General features: G+C 58.4%; 1 protein-coding gene and 1 long non-coding RNA gene across 3 annotated transcripts; one reads left to right on the top strand and one right to left on the bottom strand.

The window, feature by feature from the left end:
- The first annotated feature begins 319 nt into the window (after positions 1-319).
- TMEM132A (transmembrane protein 132A) lies at positions 320-13,567 on the top strand. 2 transcript variants are annotated; one of them, XM_047775617.1, is made up of 11 exons: positions 320-596; positions 3,400-3,614; positions 3,875-4,093; positions 5,116-5,447; positions 6,783-6,932; positions 8,207-8,402; positions 8,486-8,629; positions 10,144-10,346; positions 11,034-11,310; positions 11,684-11,875; positions 12,287-13,567. In XM_047775617.1, exons 1-11 carry the CDS (start codon positions 497-499, stop codon positions 13,328-13,330), a joined length of 3,072 nt encoding a protein of 1,023 aa, XP_047631573.1. In that variant the 5' UTR covers positions 320-496; the 3' UTR covers positions 13,331-13,567. The 2 variants fall into 2 exon arrangements, with proteins under 2 accessions (XP_047631573.1, XP_047631572.1); XM_047775616.1 differs by having other exon boundaries at positions 8,204-8,402.
- Positions 1,897-11,245, bottom strand: LOC125125114 (uncharacterized). The gene is made up of 2 exons (XR_007134366.1): positions 11,176-11,245; positions 1,897-2,191 (listed from the first exon to the last, which is right to left on the bottom strand). It is a non-coding gene; the product is annotated as an uncharacterized LOC125125114 (long non-coding RNA).
- Positions 13,568-13,569: the final 2 nt, after the last annotated feature.

Genomic DNA, 13,569 nt, shown 5'->3' with positions numbered 1-13,569 from the left:
CCATTCCGAGCCCAGCTCCTTATGTCCCTGGATTCTGGTTCAGGTGTCAGATGCCTTTATAGGTGAGCTGCTGGTGGGGTGGGGGTGAGGCAGAGAAGATGGCTTTTTCCTCCTCGGTCAGGAGCTTCCCAGAGGAAGCAAGCCGAATGCATCCGTGTCCCTTTAGGCAGAGACAAGTCGGTGCCCCGCTGTTTAGTCCCCAAGGATGTGGCCTTCTGCCCGACCTCTAGCACGGGGTTCGAGATCCGTAGGGCACTAGGACCCGACGGGGCGGAGGGGCTGCCCGTTTGCCGCGTTCGCTCGCTCCCTCCCACCCTCCTGCTCCAGCTCCTGCTCCTGCTCCCGCTCCATTGTCTGGGAACTGCAGCCACGGGGCGGGCTGACCGGCGGACCGGCGGGCGGCGGAACGGACCCAGTCGGCCGGGTCGGGCCGGGAGATGCCGGGCGGACAGCGGCCACCTGAGCCGCCCGCCTAGTCCCCGCCTCCGTGGGAAGGATGTGCGCCAGGATGGCCGGGCGCGCGGCAGCGGCTCCCCGGGGGCCCTGCGGCCCCTGGCTCTGCCTCCTGGTGGCCCTCGCCCTGGACGTCGTGAGAGGTCAGCGGGAGGGGAGGGGCGGGGCGGGGCGAGGGGCCTCTGGGCCCGGGCCGAGGCCAGGCGTGAGGGATACCGGGGAGCCGGGAGCCTGCGAGTTTTCAGATGAAACCCAGAGCGGGGTCTCCCCGCATCGTGCCCTGAGGGTTGGCGAGGTCTCAGCCCCGGTTCTCGCCCACAGCCACGCGTCTCTGTTGCTTCCCTCACTTGCCTAACCCGGCAACTCCTTCCTGACCCAAGACCCAGGATCAGCCGGGTCCCGGAGCTCTCCTAGCCATCCTCCCACCCGCGTGGGGTCCCCCTCTCCTTCCGCGAGCTTTCCCTCCAGCCGGGACGCCTAACCTGGCTGCCCCCTGCCCCGCACGCACCAAATTCCTATCTGCCATCCTGAGCGCTGTAGCTCTGTGGCTCCCTCCAACCATCATCCCAGCCCTCACAGAAGGGGAGCAGTCCCTTTGCCCAGGACTTGTGAGATTCGCCTCCCCTGCCCCCAGGGAGCTCTCTGACCTTGGAGGCTCCGGGGATTGCCCCATCCGTGCCTTCCTGAGTACTTATGGGGATCACTGGAGGAAGGCGCAGGAGTACCAGGAGCTGGGAGTCAGACTGCCCTTGGCATGGGCTGAGGATGCTTTGGTGGGTGACGCCACAGAGAGTGGGGACAGTGAGGCATTCTCTACCCCCCTTGTTCCCACAAGAGAGATGAGCTCTGGGTATGGGAATCCGTGGAAGTCAGGCCGCACAGCATCTTGTAATTATCCAGGCAATGGAGCAGGAGGAGGACCAGAAGCCAGGGTCTGCCCCCAGGGAGCCACGGTCCCTCACCTGTTACACTTGGGGGCTGGTAGAGCTTCTCAGCCACAAGCTCCTCGGTGGGGAGGGTCTTGAAGGAGGTTGAAACCATCAAGGCCCCCAGCCCAGCAGTGGGGCTGAGAGCGAGCTGGCTCTAAGACTGCTTTTAGCCACCTGCTCCCCTCCCCAGGGGACCCAGCAGGAGCCCTAATAACCCTTTACACAGAGAGATCAGGAAAGCCTGGTCTCATCCATTATGCAGCAGCCCTAACCCCTCCTCCAGACAGTGCTCCACAGTTTACAAAGCCCTCCCCATCCATAGTGTCACCAAATGCTCGGGGTCACTAAATGCTCGTCCCACAGGTGAGGAAACTGAGGCTCCAAGATGTTAAATGACGGAGCCAAGCTTCATCGAGGCAGAATTAGGACATAAACGCAGGTCTCCAGGCTCCCAGAACATCCTCTCCAGGGATGGGGATAACGGGATGCATAAGACAAGGCTGGACACACAGAAGATAACTAACTACTTTAGAGGAGGCAAGCAGGGGTGCAAAAGACTGAGGGGACTGGTGGGAGGGCAAACCATCAAGGAGGGCTTCCTTAAAAAGGAGGCGACATTCCCTCTTGGCCCTGAAGGAGGAAGGTGCCACCCAGCAGAAGAGGGGAGACCCACAGTCTAGTGAAGCCTACAGGGGGCATGATGGACAGCAGGCTCCTGTAGTGGTTGGTGCCTGGGCTTTGACTCCCAGCTCCACCGCGTTCCTGCTGTGGGAGCCCAGGCAAGTGCTTGAAGTTCTCAGCTTCATTTTCTACAACCAGAAAACAGGATTAATAGTAATAGAATCTAGCTCTCAGAGCTATTACAAAACCCAGAAGAGTTAGTGCAAGTAAAGTGTTTAAAATAGTAGCCCAGGAGTTCCCGTCATGGCTCAGCGGTTAATGAACCCGACTAGCATCCGTGAGGATGTGGGTTTGATCCCTAGCCTCGCTCAGTGGGTTAAGGATCCGGCGTTGCGGTGAGCTGGGGTGTAGGTCGCAGACTCGGCTCGGATCCCGAGTTGCTGTGGCTGTGGCGTAGGCCAGCGGCTACAGCTCCGATTCGAACCCTAGCCTGGGAACTAACATATGCCATGGATGGCCCTAAAAAGACAAAAAAACAAATAAATGAATAAAATAGTAGCCTGTGTATTTATGTTAGTGATTGTTAATGTTGTGATTATTAGGGCTAATTAATAGTCTGTTGGTACAAACTCTATATGGTCTTAGGGTCCTTTGCCCTTCTGATGGTGGACCTCTTTGACTCTCCGCCTTCCTCCCCCAACCTAGACTTGCACTCCAATAACCCCGGGTGGGGTGGGGTAGAAGGAAGCAAGTTTGGGAAACCAGTGCGAGGTTGCCATGGTGATGATGCCCCGTGGGAGGGAGGGTGGATGCCCAAAATGTCTGGCCGAGGACCAGGGGCAGAGAAGGGGTCTCTACTTATACAGACCTCACCCTGTCACCATCCTTTACCACTTAGACCCTGTCTGGGGAGAGCCGTACCCCACAAAGGCTTTGACGTCAGAGGCAGGTTGGAAGAGGGCAGGAATAGGGGAGGAGGGGATCTTGAGAAGGTTCTGCTAGAGGGAGGGAGGCCTGGGTCTGTGGAAGGCAGAAGAAGGCATGACTCAGAAGCTGGCAGTCAGTCCTGGATGTAGTTTCAAATCCTGGCCTCAGTTACCTCATCAGTGAAATGGGGCAACTCCTCCCACATCCTGGAAGGAGGGGATATTTCTCACCCTTTTCTCCCTCCATTGCCACCACTGCTATGCCGCAGGACAAAGTTAAATTCAGCCCCTGCCCACTCACTATCTCTACCCCTTCTCTCTCTTACTTGGCCTCACCCAAGGCTGGAAGTTCCCAGGCCAGGGATCAAACCTGCATCACAGCAGCGACCCAAACTGCAGTAGTGACAATGCCGGGTCCTTAACCCGCTGAGCCACCAGGGAACTCCTAAAACCCCCTTCATCCTCTTCAGTGGACTGTGACCAGGGCCCCCTGGACCCAGTCTACCTGCCGGCAGCCCTGGAGCTCCTGGATGCCCCCGAGCACTTCCGTGTGCAGCAAGTGGGCCAGTACCCACCTGCCAACTCCTCTCTGAGCTCCCGATCTGAGACCTTTCTGCTCCTGCAGCCCTGGCCCAGGGCCCAGCCACTTCTCCGGGCTTCCTACCCACCCTTCGCCACTCAGCAGGTAAGGAGGGGCTGCCAGAGTCTCCTGGGCTAACGGGACACAGGCTGAGGTCTGCTGTCGGGGGAGGCGGGGTCTCTCAGGGCCCTTCCCCAGCCCTTGCTTTGCTCCCTGTTTTCCAGAAGGGGAAAAGGAGGCCCATAAAGGCTCTCTCCTGCCAGCCTGGAATTGGAAGGCTGGCACCCTGTCTTTCCAGAGCTTGCTTCTCCCCAGCAACTGCTTTATCGAGCACCCGCACCCACCCAATCCCCTTCTTCCTCCAGGTGGTCCCTCCTCGGGTCGTTGTACCACACCGACGGCCAGTCCCATGGGATGTGCGGGCCGTGTCAGTGGAAGCGGCCGTGACTCCAGCAGAACCCCACGCCCGCGTCCTCTTCCACCTCAAAGGGCAGGATTGGCCTCCGGGGCCTGGCAGCCTACCTTGTGCCCGACTCCATGCCACACACCCCGCAGGCACTGCTCACCGAGCCTGCCGATTCCAGGTCAGTGGGAGGGCGCCCCCTGGGATGGCCCTGCTTCTGTGCCAGCCAGAAGGTGGTCTCGGAGTATGCAAGAGAGGGCTCACCACTTCTGGGAAGTTTGGGGTGGGGGTCACGGACCGCCTGACTGCATTCCTGCTCTGCTAGCTGTCATGGAGCCCTGTGAAATGGTTATTTAGGGCCCGTTAAAGAGTTCAGTCCAATGTACATGACTTTGAGCAAGTAACTTAAGCTCCCTGGGACTCAGTTTTCTCATCAGTAAAATGGGATAATGACAATTCTCACCTCACGTGAGGTTGCCATAAAGAATAACTGAGATGGAGTTCCCTTGGTGGCTCAGCGGAAATGAATCTACTAGTATCCATGAGGACACAGGTTTGATCCCTGGCCTTGCTCAGTGGGTTAAGGATCCGGCGTTGCTGTGAGAGGCACTGTAGGTTGCAGACATGGCTTGGATCTGGCATTGCTGTGGCTGTGGCATAGGCCAGCAGCTAGAGCTCCGATTCGACCTTTAGCCTGGGAACCTCCGTATGCCACTGGTGCAGCCCGAAAAAGGAAAAAAAAAAAACAAAAAAAAAACCTGAGATGGATGCAAGAATAGCTTTTAGCACAATCCCTGGCACAACAGCAATCCATCAGCAAGTGTCTATAATATGTTAGTCTTCCTTTGATTATTGCAATTTCCACTCTTGGGATCTGGCATGAGAATCCCCTGGAGAGAAGGGTTCTGTGGGCTTTGGGCTTCTGAGATTCCTGAGTTGTCATCGGGGTGGTCCTGGAGCATGACGGGGGAGGCGTTGGGCTCACTTTGGAATGAGGCTGTTCCCAAAGGTAAACGATTGGCCAGTGAATGTGTGCTAAGACCCAGTCACATCGCCAGTTGGCTGTGTCACCTGGGATGCGTCCCTGGCCCATGCTGGCCCTGCTTTCACGAACTGCCCCCCCAGTGCTAGGGTTCCTGCCCTGGCTGCTAGGACTCCCTTCCCCCAGCAAGCCAACCTTGGATGGTCCCTGTGTCCTTGCAGCCATCCCTGGGTGCCTGCGTGGTGGAGCTGGAGTTCCCCTCACACTGGTTCTCCCAGGGCTCGGCCACACGAGCCGAGCTGGCCTACACACTGGAGCTGGCAGCCGAGGGCCCTGGGGGCTGTGACCCTGGCAGGGAGGAAGACCCCCAGGAGCAGGCCCTCCCCGTGGGCAGTGTGGAGCTGCGCCCAGCAGATCCCCCACAGTACCAAGAGGTGCCCCTGGATGAGGCAGTGACACTCCGGGTGCCCGACGTGCCCGTGAGGCCTGGCCAGCTCTTCAGTGCCACCCTCCTGCTTCGGCACAACTTCACAGCCAGCGTCCTGACCCTGAGGTGAGCATCGGGCCCTGGGAGTGGGTCAGAGGCAGGGATCTGCTGAAGACTGAGCAAGGGTCTCCGCCTCCTGGAGTCCTTGCTAGCATCCTTGACCTCTGCAGAACATAGAACCAGCAACCCCTGTCCAGGCCAAGTGTTGGGATTGCCCTGGCAGCCGGCAGGCCCCGGTGATTGGGCGCAGCCCTGAACTTGGAATCAGAAGTAGGAAGCTCCCTACCCTCTAGCACTTAATTGAGAGTCCTTCGTCGTGGGACTGACGTTGCTCACAGGACAGCCACGGTTCCAGGGAGGAGGAACAACAGGAGAGGCTTAGAAACCGGAAAGTGCAGTGCCTGGGGGTGGTTAATGTTCTGATGCCCTGGGAGAGGTATTTGCCCCAGTTTCATTCATCTGTATCTTCTGCTTGCCACTGTCACCACAGGTCCCTAGCGTTTGGACAGAGCTGGTCCTTCCCTTCGTCAAGGCCCCTCCTTTTCAAGTCCCTTTCTGCAGGAAGTCCCCCCTCCCTGAACAGCCCCCTACCCCAACCTCACTGCCAAAGATTTGCAGAGTGTGCCTTGCCTATCCCATAACTGGGTCTGTATGTGTCCTGTCCCTGTGTCTCTAAGGGACTTGTCCCATCTCCTGCTGCTCACACCCTTCTATGCTCACTTGCATCATCATCAGATCTTTCCTAGACACTTAAACATGCCAAGCCCTGTGTCTCCACTCTGGAGCTTCAGAGATGAGTAAGACCCAGTCCCCCCTCTGGCATGAAGGGACCCCCGGTGGCAGGGAAGAGGGCTGGATGGGCACAGACCGGCTTACATACGAAGAGCTGCGGGAGCTCGGTGTAGGGGGTGGAGGAAGGGGAGATTCATCCTGCCACAGGGAAAGCTTTCTGAAGGGAATGGTATCTGAGTTGCTGGAGACTTGAAGAATGAGCAGGTGCAGAAAGGAAGGTCAGACCAGGCTGATGGCACAGGTTGAGCCAAGGCTTAGAGGCACAAAGGGCATAGGCGTCGTGTACTTTGGGTGTCGCTGAAGCTAAGAGTGAGTGCCTGGAGAGATGTCAGAGCCGAAGAAGGAACTGGACCAGACCCTGGAGGGCCTCGACTGCCAGGCTAAGACTTGACCTTGTGGGCAGCGGGGAGGCATAAGAGGTCTTTGAGTGAGGGACAGCTGTGTGGCACGACCTGCATTGAGATGGGGGTCCTTCTGGGTCGGAAGATGGTGAGGAGGAGATTCGGACCAGAGCCCCCTTGCCTTCCTCTCCCAACCCAGCCCACACTTCAGCAACCTGCCCCCCCCACCCCCGCCCCTGACAAACTGGACCCGTGTCTGCTCCCCCAGGATCAAGGTGAAGAAGGGGCTGCATGTGACAGCTGCCCGCCTGGCCCAGCCCACCCTCTGGACTGCCAAGATGGACCGCTTCAAGGGCTCCAAGCACCATACCACCCTCATCACTTGCCACCGGGCCAGCCCCGCGGGGCCAGACTCCAGGTGGGTACTTGCCTTCCCTGAGGGGCAGAGCAGGGCAGGGTGGTCCTGGAGCGCTAGGGGGCCCGAGGGGAGGGGGCTGCCACGCTGCCTCCATATTCCCACGTAGGCAGGCACAAAAGCAGACTCCTTCAAGGAGGCAGCACAAAGCAGATATAGCTTTCGTTCATTCAGCTACCATTTATCTGTCCCCAGGCACGTGCCAGGGACAGTCACTCTGATTCCAGGTGATGGCAACCTATTCTGGCCACCTGGTCACAGACCTCACAGCCATTCCCCCACGTCCCACCAACAAATAAGTCCCTTTTTCTGGGCCATTAATATTCCCCCCAAAGCCCAATTGCAGTTTTTGTTTGTTTTTTGCTTTTTATGGCTGTACATGCGGCATATGGAGGTTCCCAGGCTAGGGGTTGAATCGGAGTGGCAGCTGCCAGCCTACACCACAGCCACAGCAACGCCAGATCCGAGACATGTCTGTAACATACACCCCAGCTCGTGGCAAGGCTGGATCCTTCATCCACTGAGCGAGGCCAGGGATCTAACCTGCGTCCCCATGGATACCAATCAGGTTCATTACCACTGAGCCACAACGGGAACTCCCCAGTCGCCATTCTTAACACTTATGAACTCTTCTTATTCATGCTCTGAGTCTCAGTCAAGGCTGTGGGCTTGGTAGCCTCTGTTTGAATCCTGCGTCTTACACTTAAGGCATAAATAACTTAGGTGAGCCAGTTAACTTGCAGCAGAGCTTGTTTCCTCATGAAATGGGGTTAATGATGCATCCCTTAGGGTTTGTGAAAATAAGATACCACATGGCAAGCATCTAGGCCAGTTCCTAGCACACAGTAGGTGCTTCATTAAAGGAGGCCGTGAGGTTATGCATTATTCAGGGAGTTGAGAACCAGTTCTGGAGCTTGGAAAGGAATCGTCCTCCTTGGCAGAAATTGACATCGGTGCTTTATGTCACCCTGATGGCTCTGGAAGGCAGACGTCCCAGTGGAGGGGGCCTTGGAGGGGACGGTCAAATGACTGTGTGGATCTCGCAGAGGCAAAAAGCGATGAGAACTTGGGCTCTGAAGCCAGGATGCTTGGGTTTAGTCCCAGCCCTGCCACTTTTCACTGTGTGACCTTGGGTGTGTTAAATAACCTCCGTACCTCAGTTTCCTCTTCTGTACAATGGGGATAGTCCTAAGACCCTACCTCCTGAATACAGGAAGTGCTCGTAACAGTGCCGGGCCACTAGCAAGCACTCAGATTCTCTCTCTTCTGGCCAGCAGCCCCCTGGAACTGTCCGAGTTCCTGTGGGTGGACTTTTTGGTGGAGAATGGCACTAGCGGGGGTGTGGCGGTCACTCGCCCTGTCACATGGCAGCTGGAGTACCCAGGCCAGGCCCCCGAAGCAGAGAAGGACAAAATGGTGTGGGAGATCCTGGTGTCGGAGCGGGATATAAGAGCCCTCATCCCACTGGCCAAGGTAAGGGGTCCCCAGGTCTTCCCAGCCAGGCTGGGGGCCAAGTGAGGTGAGGAGCTTGGGCTGAGCTCCTGCTGCACCCCTAGGCCGAAGAGCTGGTGAACACAGCGCCCTTGACTGGAGTGCCACGTCGCATCCCCGTGCGCCTTGTCACCGTGGACAGCGGCGGAGCTCTGGTGGAAGTGACAGAGCACATTGGCTGTGAGTCTGCCAACACACAGGTCCTGCAGGTGAGTGGCACATTTGCATTTGTGCGTGCGTGATGCACACACAACCTTCCTCCTTCCTGTCCCCGAGAGGACAGCGTCTTGGCTGCACCCACAGCATGTGGAAACTCCTGGGCCAGGCATTGAACTCGCGCCATAGCGGTGTCCTGAGCCACTGCAGTGACCGTGCCTAATCCTTAACCTACTGTGCCACAAGAGAACTCCAAGACCAGCTTCTTCTTGACACTAGTAACCTCATAAGGGGAACCACAGCTTTTGTTCCTACTGCTTCTCTTCAAAGTCAAGTGGAAGCTGTGTAACCCCCTAGCCCCCAACTCAGGCACTTTCAAGTTCATTATTGCATTGGCGAATCAACTGATGTGGGAGAGTTAAGAGCATGTACTTTGGGGTGGGAAAGTGTTCATTTGAAACCCATCTTTGTTATCAGCTGGCTGTGTGATTGTAGACAAGTCTCTTACCCTCTCTGAGCCTCAGTTTCCTAAGCTTTAAAATGGGAATTTACTTTAGGGGTGTTGTAAGAATTAAAAGCACTCTAAAACAGTATCCAGCAGAGAGCAGGAGCTGGAACAATGGTGGCCACCGCTATTATAACAACAATACAATAGTTATAGAATGATAAAAAATAATGGCATCTGTAATCATTGGAGCCTTGTAATGATCCATGAGGTTAAAAAAGTGGTGGAGGGGGCAGGGAAAGTTTCCCCATTTTGAAGTTCTAAAAGGGGAAGCCTGGAGCCTGCATTTCCTAAATCCTAGCTGCCTGAGTGGAGGTGTCTTTTGCAAACAATGTCTACACTTGGTCTCTGTATAAGTGGTTCCTACCTGAGGGTTCTCTGTGGGTAGTAGGTCTGCCTTGCCCCCAGTCTCTGCCTACCCACTTGTAGCTGGTAGCTCCAGCCCCAAAGCCAGAAGCCATCACTAATGAGGAACCAGAGTTGGGGATCCAAACTCTTTTCTGCCAGGAGAAAGATTTTGTTGTATGCAGACAGCCAGTTTCCCCAGCAGAACTCAGGGAAGGGTGGGTTTCTCCCGGCGGGAGTGGATCTTGGCGGCACGGGGAAATATATATATATATATATATATATATATATATATATATATATATATATATATTTTTTTTTTTTTTTTTTGTGGCTTTTTAGGACATCTGTGGCATGTGGAAGTTCCCAGGCTAGGGGTCAAATTGGAGCTGTAGCCGCCAGGCTATGCCATAGCCATAGCAATGTGGGATCAGAGCGGCGTCTGTGACCTACACCACAGCTCACGGCTTCTCTGGATCCTTAACCCACTGAGCGAGGCCAGGGATCGAACCTGTGTCCTCATGGGTACTAGTCAGATTCGTTTCTGCTGAGCCACGAGGGTTACTCGGGAAATATTCTTAATCGAAGGACATGCATTACAGTAAAAGACAGAATGATTTCAGTTCTATCTCCTTATGGCATGGGGCCAGAGCTGCCCTCAGGTCCACATCTGTCTGCCCTGGCTATGCCCACCCCCTGCCCTCTGCCCTCTCCCAGGTGTCCGAGGCCTGTGACGCTGTGTTTGTGGCTGGCCAGGAGAGCCGGGGCGCTCGGGGAGTGCGGGTGGATTTCTGGTGGCGCCGGCTGCGGGCTGCGCTGCGGCTGACTGTGTGGGCCCCGCTGCTGCCCCTGCGCATCGAGCTGACTGACACCACCCTCGAGCAGGTCCGAGGCTGGAGGGTACCCGGCCCAGCGGAAGGGTGAGTGGAGCCCTGAGGAAGCTGGCTGGCCTTGGCGAAGTCGCTGTGGGACTGAGAGAGGGTGCAGGGAACACAAGCCACAAGCCCCAGCTGGGGTCTGAAAAACTGCCCTGTTGCCTGCGGTTCCTTTTACCGCTGCCTGCCTGGCACCCAGCCTCTGAGCACTGTTGGTGATTGCATTCCTCTCCTTCCCTGCCTCATTTCTCCGTAGTACGTATCACTTTCGAATAGACCACATGATCCTCCAAGGCGGTGGTTTTGTCTGTTCACTGCTGTGTCCTCAAAGCCTAACATGGCAGCCAGCTCAGTAAATATTGAGGGGATCCTACCAGAGCCCATGGGTGAGGTGGCCTCAGGCCTCCGGATTCCGGACTCCCAGACCCTGCAGAGAGGGAGGCCTCGCGTTCTGCGAAAAGTGTATCCTCGCCTCCAGCATAACCGGAGTTCCAATTAGGAGCCAGAGGCGGGCAAGAGCGGCCTGATGGATGGGCACAGGCACCATTCAGGAACGGGATTGGGCCGCGGAGCCCCGCAGGTGGAAGGGCCTGACCACAGAGGTGTGGTTGTGGGCGGAGCTTGAAGTACGTGCGCCCTAGGGGAGGCAGGCATCTCCTGTGGGCGGGGCCTCGGCCGGCGGAGGGCGGAGCCCGCGTTGAAGCCCCGCCCCTGGGCCGCCCTTCACCCCAGGGCGCCGGAGCCGGAGGCGATCGGGGCGGACGAAGCCGAGCGCCGCGCTCGCAGTTGCCGCCTGCAGTACCAGCGCGCCGGCGTGCGCTTTCTCGTTCCCTTCGCGGCCCACCCGCTGGACGGCGGCCGCCGCCTCACCCACCTGCTGGGCCCTGACTGGCTGCTGGACGTGTCCCACCTCGTGGCGCCGCACGCCCGCGTGCAGGACCCGCGCGTAGCTTCACTGGAGGGAGGCCGCGTCCTGGTGGGCCGGGAGCCTGGTGTCACCTCCATCGAGGTGAGCAGACGCCCTGAAAAGGTTGTAAATGACCCCCAGAATGTTCACGGTCAAGTGTGAAGAGTGTTGGAAGGGCGGTATGAGCCCAGTGGTATGGGGGACTGGGTGAGAATAGGGCAGCCCGTGAAATGGGGGAAGTCCACAAAGTATGAAGGGCGGGAGTTGGCTATGTCGGAGGGGGGCAGGTCTTGAGAGGAGGAAACTGTCTCCAAGGTGTGGGTCCAGGTATGTGGGTGGGGTGCAAAGGGTGGGAAAGGAGTCTGAACAGATGCTGGCAGCACAGACCAGTTCCCTTTGTAGGGGTGCTGGGTTCTCAGGGGGAGGGGCTGTCTGCATATGTGGCCGCCTACTTCCAGCTCCATCTCACCCTCAGGTGCGCTCCCCGCTGTCTGACTCCATCCTGGGAGAGCAGGCGCTGGCAGTGACAGATGACAAGGTCTCCGTGCTGGAGTTGCGGGTGCAGCCAGTGATGGGCATCTCACTGGCCCTGAGCCGGGGTACTGCCCACCCCGGGGAGGTCACAGCCACGAGTTGGGCAGTGTCAGCCCTTCCAGCCCCAAAGCAGGTGACAGCTGGGGGCCAGGGGCATAAAGTCAACGTCTCCAGCTGGGGGCTGGTAACGGGGAGATGGGCGGTACCTCCACCCTTCACCTTAGGGTTTTCAGAATGAGGACTGACTCCCTGTAAGGTAGTGAGCTCTCTGCGGCTGGAGGTGATCAAGCAGTGGCTGGCTGGAGTGTGGCAGTGGGAGGTTGTTAGATGGCTCTGAGAACCCTCCCAATGACTCAGACCTGGGGCTGAGTGGCAGACAGGTGATTGACGCATGTCCCCTCTCTCCCTGTGTTTGTCCCTCTGCTTGTGTCTGTTTTCTCTCTGGTCTCTTCCTCCTCCGTGTGGCCTCTCTCTGTGGGAGTGGTCTCTGTGTGCATGCGTGCGTGCCCTCGCATGTCTCTGCCCGTGTCTGTGTGCCCCACAGGAGGTGGCCCTTTCGCTATGGCTATCCTTTTCTGACCACACCCTGGCCCCCGCTGAGCTCTACGACCACCGTGACCTGGGACTGTCCGTCTCAGCCGAGGAGCCCGGTGCCGTGCTGCCAGCCGAGGAGCAGGGTGCCCATTTTGGGGTGGTGGTGAGTGGGGCAGGCGCTGAGGGGCTGCCCTTGCACGTGGCTCTGCACCCACCTGAGCCCTGCCGCCGGGGCCGCCACCGTGTGCCCCTGGCCTCTGGCACCGCCTGGCTAGGGCTGCCCCCTGCTCCCACCCCGGCCCCTGCCCTCCCATCCAGCCCATCTCGGAGCTCACCAGCCCCGGAGGCCAGCATGGGTGGCGAACGACGGTGGGCAGGCAGTGTCGGGGGCGGCGGGGATGTGAGGAGTAAGTTTGAGCGGGCAGAGGAGGAGGTGGGGAAGGAGGAGGCAGAAACTAGGGAGGAGGAGGAAGAGGAGGAGATGGTCCCCGCCCCTCAGCGGGTCACCGACCTAGAACTGGGCATGTACGCCCTGCTGGGCATCTTCTGTCTGGCCATCCTCATCTTCCTGGTCAATGGCGTGGTCTTCGTGCTGCGCTACCAGCGCAAGGAGCCTCCCGACAGTGCCGCCGACCCCGCCTCCCCCCAGCCCCACAACTGGGTCTGGCTGGGCACTGACCAGGAGGAACTGAGCCGCCAGCTGGACCGCCAGTCCCCTGGCTTGCCCAAGGGGGAGGGGGGCTGCCCCTGCGAGAGTGGGGGAGGAGGGGAGGCCCTGACCCTGGCCCAGGCCCAGGCCCCTGCTGAGGGCACCCCCAGCTCCTCAAGCACTTTGACCAGGAAGGAAGCTGGGGGGCGGCGGAGGCGTGTGGAGTTTGTGACGTTTGCGCCAGCACCCCCAGCCCAGCTGCCCGAGGAGCCCGTGGGGGCCCCTGCGGTGCAGTCCATCCTGGTGGCGGGCGAGGAGGACATCCGCTGGGTGTGCGAGGACATGGGACTGAAGGACCCTGAGGAGCTGCGCAGCTACATGGAAAGGATCCGGGGCAGCTCCTGACCCTCCCCCTGGCCTGGCGCTGTCGGCCTCCAGCCTGGGGCAGCCTCCTGCTCATCCTCTGGTGCTTGTGAATCTGAGTCCCCTGCCTGGTCCCTCACAAGGACTCCCACCCAGGCCCCCCTCTGCCCTGCCCTTTGCCATGGACCATGGTCGCGAGGAAGGGCTCATGTGGCCCTTATTGGTGAGAACCATTTCATCCTAATGCTGGGTACAGAATAAACTGAGAAGGAAACCTCAGC

This window comes from Phacochoerus africanus, chromosome 4, assembly GCF_016906955.1.
Source record: "Phacochoerus africanus isolate WHEZ1 chromosome 4, ROS_Pafr_v1, whole genome shotgun sequence".
NCBI classification, from domain to species: Eukaryota; Metazoa; Chordata; class Mammalia; order Artiodactyla; family Suidae; genus Phacochoerus; species Phacochoerus africanus.
The sequence above is the reverse complement of the archived record's forward strand: the minus strand, read 5'-3'. Positions and strand labels throughout refer to the sequence as shown.